The sequence below is a fragment of the Trichosurus vulpecula genome, chromosome 8, assembly GCF_011100635.1.
Source record: "Trichosurus vulpecula isolate mTriVul1 chromosome 8, mTriVul1.pri, whole genome shotgun sequence".
Taxonomy (NCBI): Eukaryota; Metazoa; Chordata; class Mammalia; order Diprotodontia; family Phalangeridae; genus Trichosurus; species Trichosurus vulpecula.
This window is the reverse complement of record NC_050580.1, coordinates 38,442,836-38,457,639: the sequence shown is the minus strand read 5'-3', so window position 1 is coordinate 38,457,639 and position 14,804 is coordinate 38,442,836. Positions and strand designations below refer to the sequence as shown.

Sequence of the window (14,804 nt, the reverse complement as noted above, 5' to 3'; positions counted from 1 at the left end):
ATGAAACACTTTTCACGCAAATAAAATCAGATCTAAATAAATGGAAAAATATCAGTTGCTCATGGTTAGGCCAAGCTACTATAATAAAAATGACAATTTTACCTAAATTAATCTATCTATTCAGTGCCATAGCAATCGAACTACCAAAAAATTTTTTTTACTGAGCTGGACAAAATAATAACAAAATTCATTTGGAAAAACAAGAGGTCTAGAGTATCTAGGATATTAATGAAAAGACATGCTAGAGAAGGTCGCTTAGCCACACCAGATATTAAACTATACTACACAGCAGCAGTCATCAAAACTGCCTGGTACTGGTTAAGAAACAGGGGTGTGGATCAGTGGAATAGGATAGGTACACAAGTAGGAGAAATCAACAAGTTTAGCAATATACTCTTTGATAAACCCAAAGAGGCCAGCTTCTGGGCTAATAATTCACTATTTCACAAAAACTGTTGGGAAAATTGGAAAATGGGCAGGCAAAAACTGGGCATAGACCAATATCTTACACCATATACCAAAAGAAAGTCAAAATGGGTTCATGATTTAGGAGTAAAAGCTGATACTATAAGTAATTTGGGAAAGCAAGGAATAGTTTACTTATCAGATTTGTGGAAAAGTAAAGAATTCATGACCCAACAAGAGATAGAGAGCATTACAAAATGCAAAATGGATAATTTTGATTATGTCAAATTGAAATGTTTTTGTACAAAAAAAGCCAATGCAACAAGAATTAGGAGGGAAGCGGAAAATTGGGAGAAAATCTTTCCAACTAGTATCTCTGATAAAGGCCTCATTTCCAAAATATACAGGGAGCTGAGCCAAATATATAGGAATACAAGCCATTCCCCAATTGAGAAATGGTCAAAGGATATGAACTGGCAGTTTTCAGAGGAAGAAATTAAAGCTATCTACAGGCATATGAAAAAATGCTCTGGATCACTACTGATTAGAGAAATGCAAATAAAAACAACTCTTAGATACCGCATCTCTCCTGTCAGATTGGCTAAAATAACAAAACAGGAAAATGATAAATGCTGGAAAGGATGTGGAGAAATTGGAACATTGTTGCATTGCTGGTGGAGTTGTGAGCTGATCCAGCCATTTTGGAGAGCAGTTTGGAACTATGCCCAAAGGGCTATAGAAATGTTCATACCCTTTGACCCAGCAATACCACTTCTAGGGTTGTATCCCAAAGAAATCACACAAGAGGGAAAAGGACCCATATGTACAAAAATATTGATAGCAGCTCTTTTTGTGGTAGCCAAGAATTGGAAATCAAAGGGATGCCCATCAATTGGGGAATGGCTGAACAAGCTGTGGTATATGAAGGTGTTGGAATACTATTGTGCCATAAGAAATGGGGATGATGAAGACTTCGTAACAACCTGGAAAAACCTACACGACATAATGCTGAGTGAGTGTAGCAGAGCCAGGAGAACACTGCGCACAGCCACAGATATATGGATTCTGTGAGGACCAACCCTGATATACTGCGCTCTTCTCAGCAACCTAAGGGGCAAGGACAACTCCAGGGGACTCACGATGGAGAATGCTATCTTCATCCAGAGAAAGAACTGTGAAGTTTGAATACAAATCGAGGCGCACTACATGCTCGCCTTTTTTTGCTTCTCTTTTGTTTTTGTGTTTGTGTTGTTTTTTTTTTTTTTGGTTCTGTTTCTTCTTTCTCATGATTCATTCCATTGGTCAAAATTCTTCTCCACAACTTGACTAGTGCATAAATTAATTCAATGTGATGTTAAAAAAACAGAAATAAGGAAATTAATGTGTTCAGGGAAGTCTTGAAAGAAATATGTAAACTGATGCAGATTGAGACAAGCAGAACCAGAAGATCGTTTTTATCCAATGGAAACAGTATTGTAAACACAAAATACTCTAAAAGATATAATACTCTTATCAATGCGATGACCAATGCTGATTACCACAAACTGAAGATAAAATATGCTACCCCTTTTAAGACAGTTGACAGATTGAATATGCAGAATAAGACATACATTTATGGACATAGGCAATGTGGGATTTGTGTTTTACTTGATTATTCATATTTGTTACTACAATTTTTTTTAATTTTAATTTTTAATTTTAAATTCAAGAGGTATGGAGGGATAATGTTTATTAACTGACAAACAAAATGCACAGAAATCAATTTTACAGTTTCTGCTCTCAGAGAATCTTTCTCTTCCTCTCACTTCAAGTGCTGAATTTCTCTGATGGTCTGAGCTTTCCTTTTTCTGATATCTCTAATTAATTGTTTTTCCACCAATCCTAACCTCCTCCTCTATTAGAACTGTGCTCTGGCAATATCCCATTTCTGGAGGAGAGAAAAGCATTGTCTTCTGCTCAGGTTGCTTTCTCTGCTCCATGCTCATTTCAGTCAGAGAAATGAGATTGTTTCTCCCTGAAGTTCAGTGTAGCCAGCAGCTTCTGGCTTCCCTAGTTTTGTTGGGTATAATGCAGAAACTTGCTCTGTCCAATTAGGATAAGATGTTTCGTCTGCTCCTGGCTGCTGGAAACTCCTCATATTTCACAACTAACACCAAGTCTTTCCTGAATGGATGCCTTTAAAAACATTCTGCCAGTTTATAGCACTTTAGAAGCTGTCATTAAAATTGGCCCCAAATGGATTTCTTAAAAATGTGGACAAGTCCTGACTTCTCCTTCCAAGTGTTTCCAAATGCATTTAAACAAAGGTAAACAACACATTTTGGAGGGACTTCAGGAAAACCAGCATGTTGACTTATGGTGTAGCTATAAATTGATCCAGGCAATCCAGAAAGCAATTTGTATCTATCCCTCCCAGATTAGTAAAGTATATATAAGTTTTGAACCAGCAATACCACTACTTGGCCTGTGCTCCAAAAGAATTTTTTTTTAAAAAAGAAGAAAATATGAAAAATAGAGAACTATATGCCAATTATTGAAAGCTGCTTTTTATGGCTGTAAAGAACTGCAGATTGAGGAGCTTTTCATCACGTGAGGGAAAGCTGGACAAATTATAACATATGAATGTAATGGGATTTTACTATGTTTTGAAAAATGATGAAAGTGAAAGTTTCAGACCTACAAAGATTTTATGAATAGAAGCCATGTAAAGTGAGCAGCTGGGTGGCACAGTGAGGCCTGAAGTCAGGAAGACATCTTCCTGAGTTCAAATTTAGCCTTATTCACTTACTAGCTATGCAACCCTGGGCAAGTCACTTAACCCTGTTTGTATCTATAAAATGAGCCAGAGAGGGAAATAACAACCCACTCCAGGATCTTTACCAAGAAAACCCCAAACGTGGTCACAAATAGTCAGACACAATTGAAACAACTAAACAACAACAACAAAACGAGCAGAATCACTTTGTACAATACAGCAATACTGGAAGGACAAATGCCATGTAAGTCTAAATAACTAACGATGCAAGGACCCACAGAGGAAGCACAGTGAGCCATGCTACTCACCTCATGACAGAGAGGGGAATGGACTCAAGATGGAGGAGGTGATACACATTTCTGGCTATTGCCAAGGTGGGGATTTGTTTTGTTTGACTATGTATATTTGTTTCAATATTTTTTTCCTTTTTTTCAAATGTATAGTGCAGATGAGAGAAAATACATTTCGTTAATGAAAAAAATAATTAAAATTAAAAAGAAATTTAATGCCTTTGAATAAAACATAGTACTTTATAATTAGAAATTTAAAGTTATTTCTTCATGACAGTAAACTCACATGTGTTTGCTTGGGTTTGGGGGTGTCTGTGTACAGCTTTACAACTTTTTACCAGCATTCAGAGAGTACCTCCCTGGAACACATAAAACAATTTCTAAAAATATTGAGGAAATAAAGCATTTCATTTCGGAAAGAGTGAAGGAGCATCAGAAAATATTGGACCCCCACAACCCACAAGACTACCTGGACTGCTTCCTCTCCAAAATGCAGCAGGTAAGATGCATGGGGGAAGCACCTTATTTGATGAGGAAGGCTGATATTCCAAGGATTCTTACAGGCTACTCTCTTCAAAACACAGGAAGGGACATTGGAGAATGTCCCCCCAAGGTTGCCATCTGCTTCCTAGAAACTCAGCTTTGTGTGGTCTGACCATGTCGCTTCTCTTAACTCTATAACTCTGTGTGGAAAATGAAATTGGAAAAGTTCCACTTTTCCAAGTGCTGAGCTGCTGATCTTGGATTTCCTGTTTGGAGGAGAATATAATATTGGAGAATGATAATATTTACCAATCACCTATTATGTGCCAGACACAATGCTAAGTATCAACGATACAAAAAGAGGCAAAAGACAGACCCTGCCCTCAAGAAACATACAATGTGATGGTGGAGATAATATGCAAGCAAATAAGTAAAAATAAGCTCTAAACAGGAGAAAGGATCTGCAGAGCATGACTTGGAGTCAAAAAGATTCTATTTCAAAGCTAAATTCATGCACTTTCTAGCCATGTAATCCTGAGCAAATCTTATCACTACTATCTGCCTCAGTTTTTTCCCTGGTAAAATGGGCTTAATAGCATTTAGCTCCCAGGATGATTATGAAGATAACATATTTTCCAAAACAAATTGTTAACCTTATAACATTATATAAATACTAGATAATATTTCAAATGTTACCTATAACTAGATCCCATAAAAGCACTGAAATTTAATTAATTTTAGGAAGAGACCAGCCTTAATTTTACCCCACAGAAAAATAAAAATAATACAAAAGTCTCCCAGAAACTCACAAACAAATTAAAGAAACAAAGAAAGCACTTATATTATCCCATATTATACCCTGACAATGAAAATTTCCTCAGAGTTGCTATCAGGACATTAGCCAAACATTCTAATTAACCCTTAACTATCTTCCAGTCCCACATAGTTCCACTCAGACTGATGGAGGAAGCTAGATGGTGTTGTGGATAGAGTACTGAGCCTAAAATCAAAAAGACTTGTGCTCAAATCTAAAGTCAGATACTTTATAGCAGTATAATCCTGAGCAAGCCACTTAACATCTTTCTGCCTCCATTTATTCAACTATGAGATGGATATAATGATAACATCTACCTATTGTAAAGATCAAATGAAATATTTGTAATATGCTTAGCACATTGCAAATGCTTGATGAATGCTTATCTCTTTCCTTCCTTTAGAGTCTAACCAAATTGATTAAATATGTCCTAGAAGCAAAAATCATTTTGGGAGTGATAGATATCTTAACTGACCAAAAAACTTATGGGAATGTGGGAATGGGGGTAGGGAGCAGATAGTAAATGTGTTCTCTCCTCCAACACTTTCAGGGCAGTATCATTAAATTTCCTCTGTGTTTGGGGCAGCTAGGTGGCGCAGTGAGTAGAGTACCGGCCCTGGAGTCAGGAGGACCTGAGTTCAAATTCGGCCTCAGACACTTGACACATGTACTACCCGTGTGACCTTGGGCAAGTCATTTAACCCCAATTGCCCTGCCAAAAAGCAAAAAAAAAAAAAAATTTCTTCTGTGTTGACATCACAACCACCCTACTTCAGGCATTTAAAACCCTTCACAATCTGGCTCCAGCCTCTATTTCTAGGCTCAATATGCATTTTCCCCCTCAGACCCTCTATGCACCAGCCAAACTGGTTGGCTTGTTCTTCCCTGTACATAATATTCCGTCTTTTGCCTCTTTGCCTTTGTCCAGTCTGGGTCCCATGCCTAGCATGCTCTCATTCTCTGTCCTCAACTCTTAGCAGCCCTAATATCTTTCCACACTTACCTGTTACCTCCTTCAAGCAGCCTTTTCTTATTCCACCTGTTGTTAATATCCCACCCCAAAATCTCTGTGTATTTATTTTGTTTGGATACCATATGTGCTTCTCTTTAAATGTGTTGTATTTCTCCAGTAGAATGTAAACCCCTAAAGGAAAGGGGCTACCTTATTTTTATTCTTTGCTTTTATATCATCACTAACTAGCACTCTGCTTGGCACACAAAAATATTTCATATATATTTATTGACTGACTGATTTAATATAGTGGTAAAAATCTGAAACACTATAGAAAAGAGCAGAGATCACTCAAATGTTCACTAGAAACTTTCTTCCAGGTTGAAAATGCAACTATCATTGAAGACTCTTTTAATGCCCTCCGTAGACACATTGGCACTTTATTGCTATTGCCACTATAATTTTTACCTTTGTTTTTCAGTGGCCCTAAGCCAATGGGAGATTTTTAAAAAAATATATTGTTAAATTAACATATAAGCAAAAGAGTATTGATTCCATTGCTTAATCTGTTCTTCTTATTTTTTTTTTTAATTTACCTTACACTTGTCTGGTTTGAAGTATTCCAGGTCACATATCTGAATCCTTTTGAGTTTCTTTTTAGGGAATGCCTGAAATCCACTATTTTTTTCTATAAATATTTCTTCTGTTATCTAATATTTATTTCCTTCCACCCAATGAAAATAAGATCAACAAAACCTTTCTTAAACAGCAGCATATTCAAGAAAAATTTTCTATATTGGCCATGTCCAAAAATACATGTCCCGTTCTGCATACTAGCTCTCTCTCACAAGGCAAGTAGGATTATCTTTTTTCAAAAAAAATATGTATATTTAGTTTTCAATATTTACTTCCATAAGCTTTCTCCCTCCCACCTCCCTCCCCAAGACAGCTTGAAATCTGATATGGTCTCTCTATATACATTCCTATCAGGCATGTAGTCTTCTTTATCATTAGTCTTCTGTGCTCATGATTGATAATTGAATTGATATTAATTCATAAATCTTTCAAAATTGTTCATTTTTAAAATATTGGTGGCTTTAAGTTCATCTTGTTTTGTTCAGGATTAAGCTCATTTTTGCATTACTTATTTAGAACTATAATCTAATCTGTTTTAATTTGAGATTATTGTTTCACAATCTTTTCTTTATTTCTGAGAAGCTTTGTTTTATTCAAATTTATTTTCCTTTATGTATAAAAGGCATGGTTTTCATTGCCCAAAGCACTTGTTTAGTGTTGATGACCTAGTGTTTGAATACCACAGTTCTTGATATGTTAAACTGGATGCTTCTTTTTCTTTGACAGCCTCAGAATTTTATAAATACATATTTTGTCCTGTTTTTAACAATTGTATATTGTCTCTTTATTGAAATATTATGTGAACAATTTAAAATTAATTCTATATTTCTAAGATATATAAGAGTTTTAATTTATTTCTTCAAGTCCTGTCTTCAAGATCATTTTGGCTTGTACAGAGCCACTGTGTTATTCCAATATTATTGTCTCTACATTTTGTGTCAAAATTTTTCTATTTTCTATTACCAACTCAGCTAGTTTCATCTCAAAAAAATCTATACAACTTTAGACACATTATTTATTATATGTTCAAAATTATGTATACACTTTTTTTTATTTGGGGACCTGTTATTTCAGTCCAATCTTCATCCTTATTTCTTCTTTTAATTCTTTTCTTTCTCTTTATGAAACACTTTAATAGTAACAGCATTTACATCACATGAAGATTTCAAGGCACTTTAAAAATATTATCTCACTTGTGCCTCACAACAACCTCTACAGGTAGCTGCTATTATTATCTCCATTTTAGAAATGGGGAAAGAGAGGCAGACAGAGGTGAAAAGCCTTGCTCACTGTCACAAAGCTAGTGTTGAAGCTGCATTTGAATGCATGTCTTCCTGACTCCAAGTCCAGAACTCCCTCCATTGTGCCACCTAGCTGCCTCTAGGGTGTTCTTCCTTTATTTCTGAGTCTTATAATACTATGTGCTTGGTTTTCTTATTTATCAGAGATGTGTGAATAGCTGTTCTTAATTATATAGTCTATATTCATTGTTTTATATCCTGGTATTGATTATTTGCTCATTTTCCCCTTCTCATGAGTTTCACTGCCAGTTTATTTGAGTAGAAAATCAACCCAAAACATGTCTCAGCCTTTTGGAAATTTTCTTTTCGTTCTTTCTTCTTTTCATTCCCTCCTCTTTCTTTTCTCCTTCCTTCCTTCCTTTCTTTAGCTCATTCTTTCTTTCTTTCTCTCTTCCTTCTTTTCTTTTCTTTTTTTTTCTATTTTTGACCACAGACAGCTTCATTTCTATTCCTGGTAACATAATATAAAATCTTCTCCCATTTTATCCATTCCACTATCCAGCCTATTCCATTTTCTCCTGTGTGATCTTGAAAAAAAAGTCATTCCATCCCTCTAGGCCACAGTTTCCTTTTCTGTAAAATGAATATGTTGGGCCAAGTGATCTACAACTCCTAAATCCTGTGAGTTTGCACATTAAGAGAATTTCACAGAATTTGCATGTTGGAAGGAACCTCAGCAGCCACCTAATTTAAGGGCTTCACACAAATGGACTAAAATACTTTTGCTCCCTCACTCCCAGAAGACAGAACTCATAACAGTGGTTTGAAGTTACAGAGACACATTTAATTTCCACATGAGGGAATAATGTCCAAGATTTGAATGAACTTCTTCATTAAGTAATAAATTTTCCATCTGTCTAAGTCTTCAAAATTAGGCTAGATGTTCACTTAAGGGTGATCTTTAAAAGGAAATTTCTGATCGGTCACAGGTTGGGTGGGTGGGTGAAGTTCATTTTCCCAACAAAAATGTGAGATTCTGCATTCTCCACTCCCAAGACTTTTCTCTCATTTCCCCTTCTGAAAAGCTGAAATTCCTTGTTCTATTTAAAACTAATATGTGTTTTTTTTCTTTGTGGTGAAAGTATCAGGATGAGGGGTCACTTGCCAGGTTATTAGGATATTAACTGAATGACTTGATCAAGTGCTTACCATACCATATGTGTCATACATAGTAAACAGAGAGCTGAGAGAGATCCAACTCTCTTATGTTACATATGGGAAACTGAGACCCAGAGAAATTAAGTGACTTTCCCATGGACACACACCCCTTAGCTGACTCTAAAGTTTAATCCAGATCTTCCTTATTCAAAGCCTAGTGCTATTTTCACTGTTGTCATATTGCTAGATAGGAGGAAGGTTGCTTGGGAAGGACAAGTCTACTGTTGGGCAGTGGAAGTCTAAGGACATTGGAAAGGTTGTAGTCTTTTAGGTTACCAAAATGAAGGTGGGGGAGGACTCCTAGGACAAACTTTGTGTACTTTATATGGTTACTAATGGTTTTCCCTGCTGTCTCTCCTTACTTAATTTATTTTGCAACTCTCCTTTAGGAAAAAGATAATCCCCAATCTGAATTTGACTTAGAGAATCTAAAAATGACTGGAGTAGACTTATTTTCTGCAGGAACAGAGACAACCAGCAGCACTCTAAGATATGGCCTGCTGCTCATTCTGAAACATCCTGAGGTCCAAGGTAAAGCACAAGAATTGCCATGCTTACTGACTAGGCTTGATTTCCCAGCCCTGTACCTTTCCCAGGACCTGAAATAATATTTTGACCTTTTGGACTTGTATGACTCCCACAAAGATTATCAACAGGTCAGAGACTAGAATATTTGAGGAAAGAGAACACATGGATAAGGCCCAATAGTTATTCAAGTATGTGAAGGTCTATCATGGGGAATTCAATTTATTCAAAAAAACATGAATGAAGCTCCCACTGTGCACCCTCAGCTGTATGCTTAGGATACAGAGACTCAAATAAAACACCTCCTTTCCTCAAATGGTTTATATTCTTCCAGGGCTGGTTCTGCTGGATCCAAGGAGGCAGAACTAGGAACCATGGATAGAAGTTGAAGTTGACAAACAGAGGCTTCATATAAGGAAAGACTTGCCAACTATTTAAGTTCTTCCAAATCCATTCTACTTGCCGTAGAGGTAGTGAGTTCTCCTTTAGTAGAGATTCTGAAGAAAAGGCCGGGTAACCCTTTCTTCATTCCATTAGAAATGAGATTACTGTTCAAGTATGGTTGGCCTTAGATGAAATGGGTAATTTCCAATACTAACATCCTATGCCTCAGCAACTTAGGACATTGAGACAGCAATTGAGATAGATACCTGGTGACTGGCTTAAATTAAGACAATGAAATCACCAGCATTATCAAATTCAAATGAAGACATCTACTTTCTTTGACAATAATAGATGGTATCAATATAAAAGATGTAAAGTTTGCAAATTACTTGCCATGTTATTTCATTTGATGCCCTCTCAAGGAGGTGCAGATATTATCTCCATTTTACAAATCAGGATAATATATTTAGAGGTGTAGGGAACCTTAGAAGAGAGATAATTTATAATGCCCATTTTTTCAGATGAGGAGAATGGGCCTTAGATAGATTTAAAGACTTGCTTAATTTATACAGATAGTGTATAAACAAGAATGCAAAAGCAGTTCTTCCTGACTCCTATCCGTTAAACCATGGAAAGGTATCCTATTGCCCCTGCAAAAGCATTTCTACCTTTACTGAGTAATAGAAGAACAATGAGACCATCTGAGAATCATCTTAGGTCATATGATCAGCCAGATACTCTACACAGGTTCTGTTGGGCAGTCCCAGTAGAACAGGATACTCAGTGGTTACTCATATTTTTTATCCCTACAGCAAAAATTCATGAGGAAATTGATCGTGTGATTGGACATAATCGAGTTGCTTCCATAAAAGACAGACAAGATATGCCCTATATGGATGCTGTGGTCCATGAAGTGCAAAGATTTGTTGACCTTGTACCCCTCAACCTGCCCCATGCAGTGACCAAAGACATCCAGTTTCAACAATATGTCCTCCCTAAGGTCAGCAGTCATGGAAGAATGGGATCTAGTGTTTGAAGAGATCTTAAATATCATCTGTTCCTGTGATGTAATTTTGAACATAGGAAAACTGATGCCCATTGTAATGAACTCACATGATGTTCCCCATAAGGCAGTCATTTGTTATTAGAAACAGCTCACTTAGATGTGGTGCTTAATGAAGAATGAGAGGAAAGTGTATACTTACATCTGTTCTCCATGCTTCTCATTTTCCACAGCAACATTTTGGAAAGAAAACATACAAGGAAAATTATAGTGAGATTGCTCAACCGAAATTTTTAAAAATATAATTTTTCTCTCACTAGAATGTGAAGTGGATTGGGTAAATTCCATTATCTGTTCCATTGTATAGATGAAAACACTGAGTCTCAGGTTAAATGACTTGCCTAAGGCTATTTAAAAGTGTGGGAGCAGAGTGGAGACCTAGGTCTTTAGATTCTAAAGTACTGCTTTGCAGGGTTACTAAATAAACATCGATTGAATTAAATTGAATCAGATTGAAGTTTCCAAGCAATGGCTGATCAGAATTACTGTCCCTCAAAGAAAGAAGAAGTGAGCATCCCACTTTATTTCACATTTAATATACCCCATTGAGTGCATTTTTCCATTCAAATCATCAAGATTTCAGAAAAAAACCTACTATGTGAGAATTTTTGGGCCAAGTGCTGGTCACAAAAGGCAAGAATAGCAGGTTATTTTGAACATTGAGGACTTTAGCTTTCCCTGGATGGGGCACAATTTGGAACCAGAAAAGTCCTCCCAAAGTATTATTTCTTTCCTTCACACCTAAGCTGTGACTTGGCTAGCAGAGTGGCTTCAAGCTGAATTAACTCCTTCAGGAGGAAACCTGGTCTCCACCTAGAGGCTTTCAGCATTACCTGTGTCACTGAAAATTCACATGTCTTGCCAGCTGTCACACAGGCAGCAGGTGCTAACACGAAGTATAGAGCAAGGAACTGAGGAGAGACAGAGCTCAGGACCTTAGCCAAAGCTTCTTTTAGGAAGGGGGACCCAAGTAAAGCCTTGAAGACAGTTGGGGCTTCTAAAGGGCTGAAGTGAGCAAGGAGTGTCTTAGAGGCATGGGACATAGACAATATAAAGGTTTGAAGATCACTGAAGGAGCCATGTGGATCAGGAACAACAGTTGTATCAGTTTAGCTGGATACCCAAGGAGGGCATGATGGGAATAATAATGGGGACATCAACCTAGAAAGCTATGCAGATTCTCAATAGCTAGACAACTCAGTCAATACCATGCACAAAGGAATGTGCTTTTTGTATTAGAGACAATAAGGAGCCACTAAAGTAAGGATATTCATGATGATAACTGACTTTCCCCTGGAATTTTTTTCATCTAGGGTACAACAATCTTCCCACTGCTCTCCCCAGTCTTGTATGACAGCAAAGAGTTTCCCAACCCTGACCAGTTTGACCCCCAGCATTTCCTGGATAAGAATGGGAAATTCAAGAAAAGTGACTACTTCATGCCTTTTTCCATTGGTAAAAAGAAACCCTTCCAATCTCTACCTCTCACTCAAAAAGGAAAATCCTTTTTCCCCTCCTACCCTCCTGTGGCTGAGCCTCCCCCTGGTATTTTTTATAAGGATACACCACCCCACCATGGTACATGACATTCTAGTATTCCAATGGCTTGGATTCTTCTCAGGACACTTAACAAATGAACTGAGCCTCTTCTCTGGCTTACCAGCCCACATATTTTAGTGGAACTATGTCTTCATTGCAAGATCCACTGTAGAAGCCTTCAAGGTAGGAAGAATGGTGTGAAGAGGAAATTTGTTGCTGTCCCTAGTAATGGCTACTAATGGCTGATATATATTACAATAATAGTACCCACTATTTCAGCCCATCTACATCTTTCCCTTTTGCTTCCTTATCCACTATTGTCCTGGTCCAATAGATCTATTTCACTTTGGCTGACATTGTGATATTGTGTGAAGATTTCTAAGCACAATTTTGTTTCTTTCCAGGAAAACGGTCTTGTCTTGGAGAGGGCCTGGCAAGGATGGAGTTATTTTTGTTCTTTACCAGCATTCTACAGAATTTCACCCTCAAACCTGCAGGGGATCCAAATGAAATTAGCATGAAGACCACTAAAATTGGGTTCACCAATTTTCCACCACGTTATCAATTATGCTTTGTTCCCCACTAGTCAGAAGACAAAGTTGAATTGGAAATTAGCTGGCTCATTTCATCTTCTAGATGCAATAATATCATGTTTTTGACTGGAATACTCTTGAAAGAAAGACAAATTGCCACCTAGTGATTAAAAAGGCTTTAATTTTCAGGGACAACGTAGGCTAGCAGAATGCTTTGTGTGTACTTTGGTAATAGGTGCTGCATTATAGACATTCATGTGTATCCCTCTCAGCAATATCTCCAGCCACATCCTCAGTTCTTGTTTTAGGGTATGGTTGGAGATTTGCAAAATATACCCTCAAAAAAACCTATATTAGTTTGTATTTTTCACTTGTCCTCCTGGATGATCTTATTTTACATAGTATATTACTTGTTCTGAATTTAGGGCATAATAAACATGGATGTGTGGCTACTAACTCCTGATATGAAAATGTATGCTTGTCCTTTATGTTGAGGATTCATGATTTCAAAGGCAGCATGGTAACATGGAAGGATTCCTAGCTTTGGGGGCATAGTACTGGGGATGAATCCTGCTTTTAAAGTGTGTGGCCTGGGGCAAATAACTTCATCATTTGTTGTCACATCAAATTCTTCATCTCTCTCAGGAAAGGGTCAGGCTACATGGGCTCAGAATTCCCTAATGAGTCTCCATCTATGATAGTTTGAACCATGGGGATAGTCCACTCATCCATTCTTTGCGTCCTCACTCCATCTGTCTTCTCATGTTCCTCCTTTCATTATCTTGACACAATAGTGAACTGGTTCCATCTTAAATTAATCACCACTTTCAAATCCCATGTCCCCTTCTCCTATGGGGACATTCATTTTCTCACTGAATTTTAGCAGTGAATCATTCCTGCTACTTGCCTTTTCTGTTACTATAACGTTGCTACTGAACACAGATTTCTTTCCTGGCTGACTACCCCCTATTTTCAGCATCTCTTTTAAGATTTCTCTTCTCTACTGAGGCTTCTCCCATCATCTTGCTCCTTTCCTTTCACCATGAGACTGAACTCAATACATCACTGAGAAAACATAAGAATATATATTGCTAATTTATTCTTTTCTACAATTCTTTACTCTAAATCACCTCTCCATCATCACACACACTTCCTTTCTTTTGTTCTAATATGGCAGAGCAGGTGGAGAGGAACAAAATGTAGCATTTCTCCTTGCAACCAGCAGCTCTTCTACTTGGATCCTTGATATCACCTCCTCTGGAGATTGCATCCTCTAACCTCTCCTCTCTTTTCCAAATTTTTAATTTCTCTATATCCATTCATTCTTTTCCTACTGCTTGCAATAAAATGCACTTCTCCCTCATCCGTAAAAGAACATGAAACAAAAAACCCATCATACTCCCAGGGATTCCCTAGCTGACTCCTACTGTCTATATTTTACTCAGCACTTTTGTAACTCTGAAAGGACAAAGTAGGCCTTTCTGAGTATCTACTGAGTTAATAAGAGTTCCTTCAGCTCAGTGGACAAGGAGGGTTTACTTCAACTTCTAGAAGGCCCAGCACATCTGAGTTTTGAATGAATGACTTTTCATCTCAAAGGTACAAGAGTGCTGAGTCACACTTTGCTAACAGAAAAACTCCCTGGGAATTCATCTATATGCTACATTCAACCCCAATTATATTGCCTTCCTCTTTCTCTGTTCCCTTTCATAATCAAACTCCTAGAAAAAAAACCTGTCTACCCATTGGCCTCTTTTTCATCTCTTTGAGACCCCACTTGAATTTTTCTTGGTAAAGACACTGGAGAGATCTACCATTTCTTTCACTAGCTCATGTAAGAGAGATGAGGGACCAAGACAAACAGGGTTAAGTGACTTGCCCATGGTTACACAGCTTTTAACTATCTAAGTTCACATTTGAACTCAGAAAGATGAGTCTCCCTGATTCCAAGATCAGTGACCTACGC

The 14,804-nt window shown here is 37.3% G+C and overlaps 1 protein-coding gene across 1 annotated transcript in view; it reads left to right on the top strand.

The window, feature by feature from the left end:
* LOC118828051 (cytochrome P450 2C23-like) overlaps positions 1-13,309 on the top strand; it is a 37,573-nt gene extending 24,264 nt beyond the window's left edge. The window contains exons 5-9 of the mRNA XM_036734436.1: positions 3,773-3,949; positions 9,184-9,325; positions 10,516-10,703; positions 12,080-12,221; positions 12,710-13,309. Of these exons, the coding sequence (XP_036590331.1) occupies positions 3,773-3,949; positions 9,184-9,325; positions 10,516-10,703; positions 12,080-12,221; positions 12,710-12,891 (831 nt within the window). The 3' untranslated portion in view covers positions 12,892-13,309. The remainder of the gene's footprint in view (positions 1-3,772; positions 3,950-9,183; positions 9,326-10,515; positions 10,704-12,079; positions 12,222-12,709) is intronic.
* Positions 13,310-14,804: the final 1,495 nt, after the last annotated feature.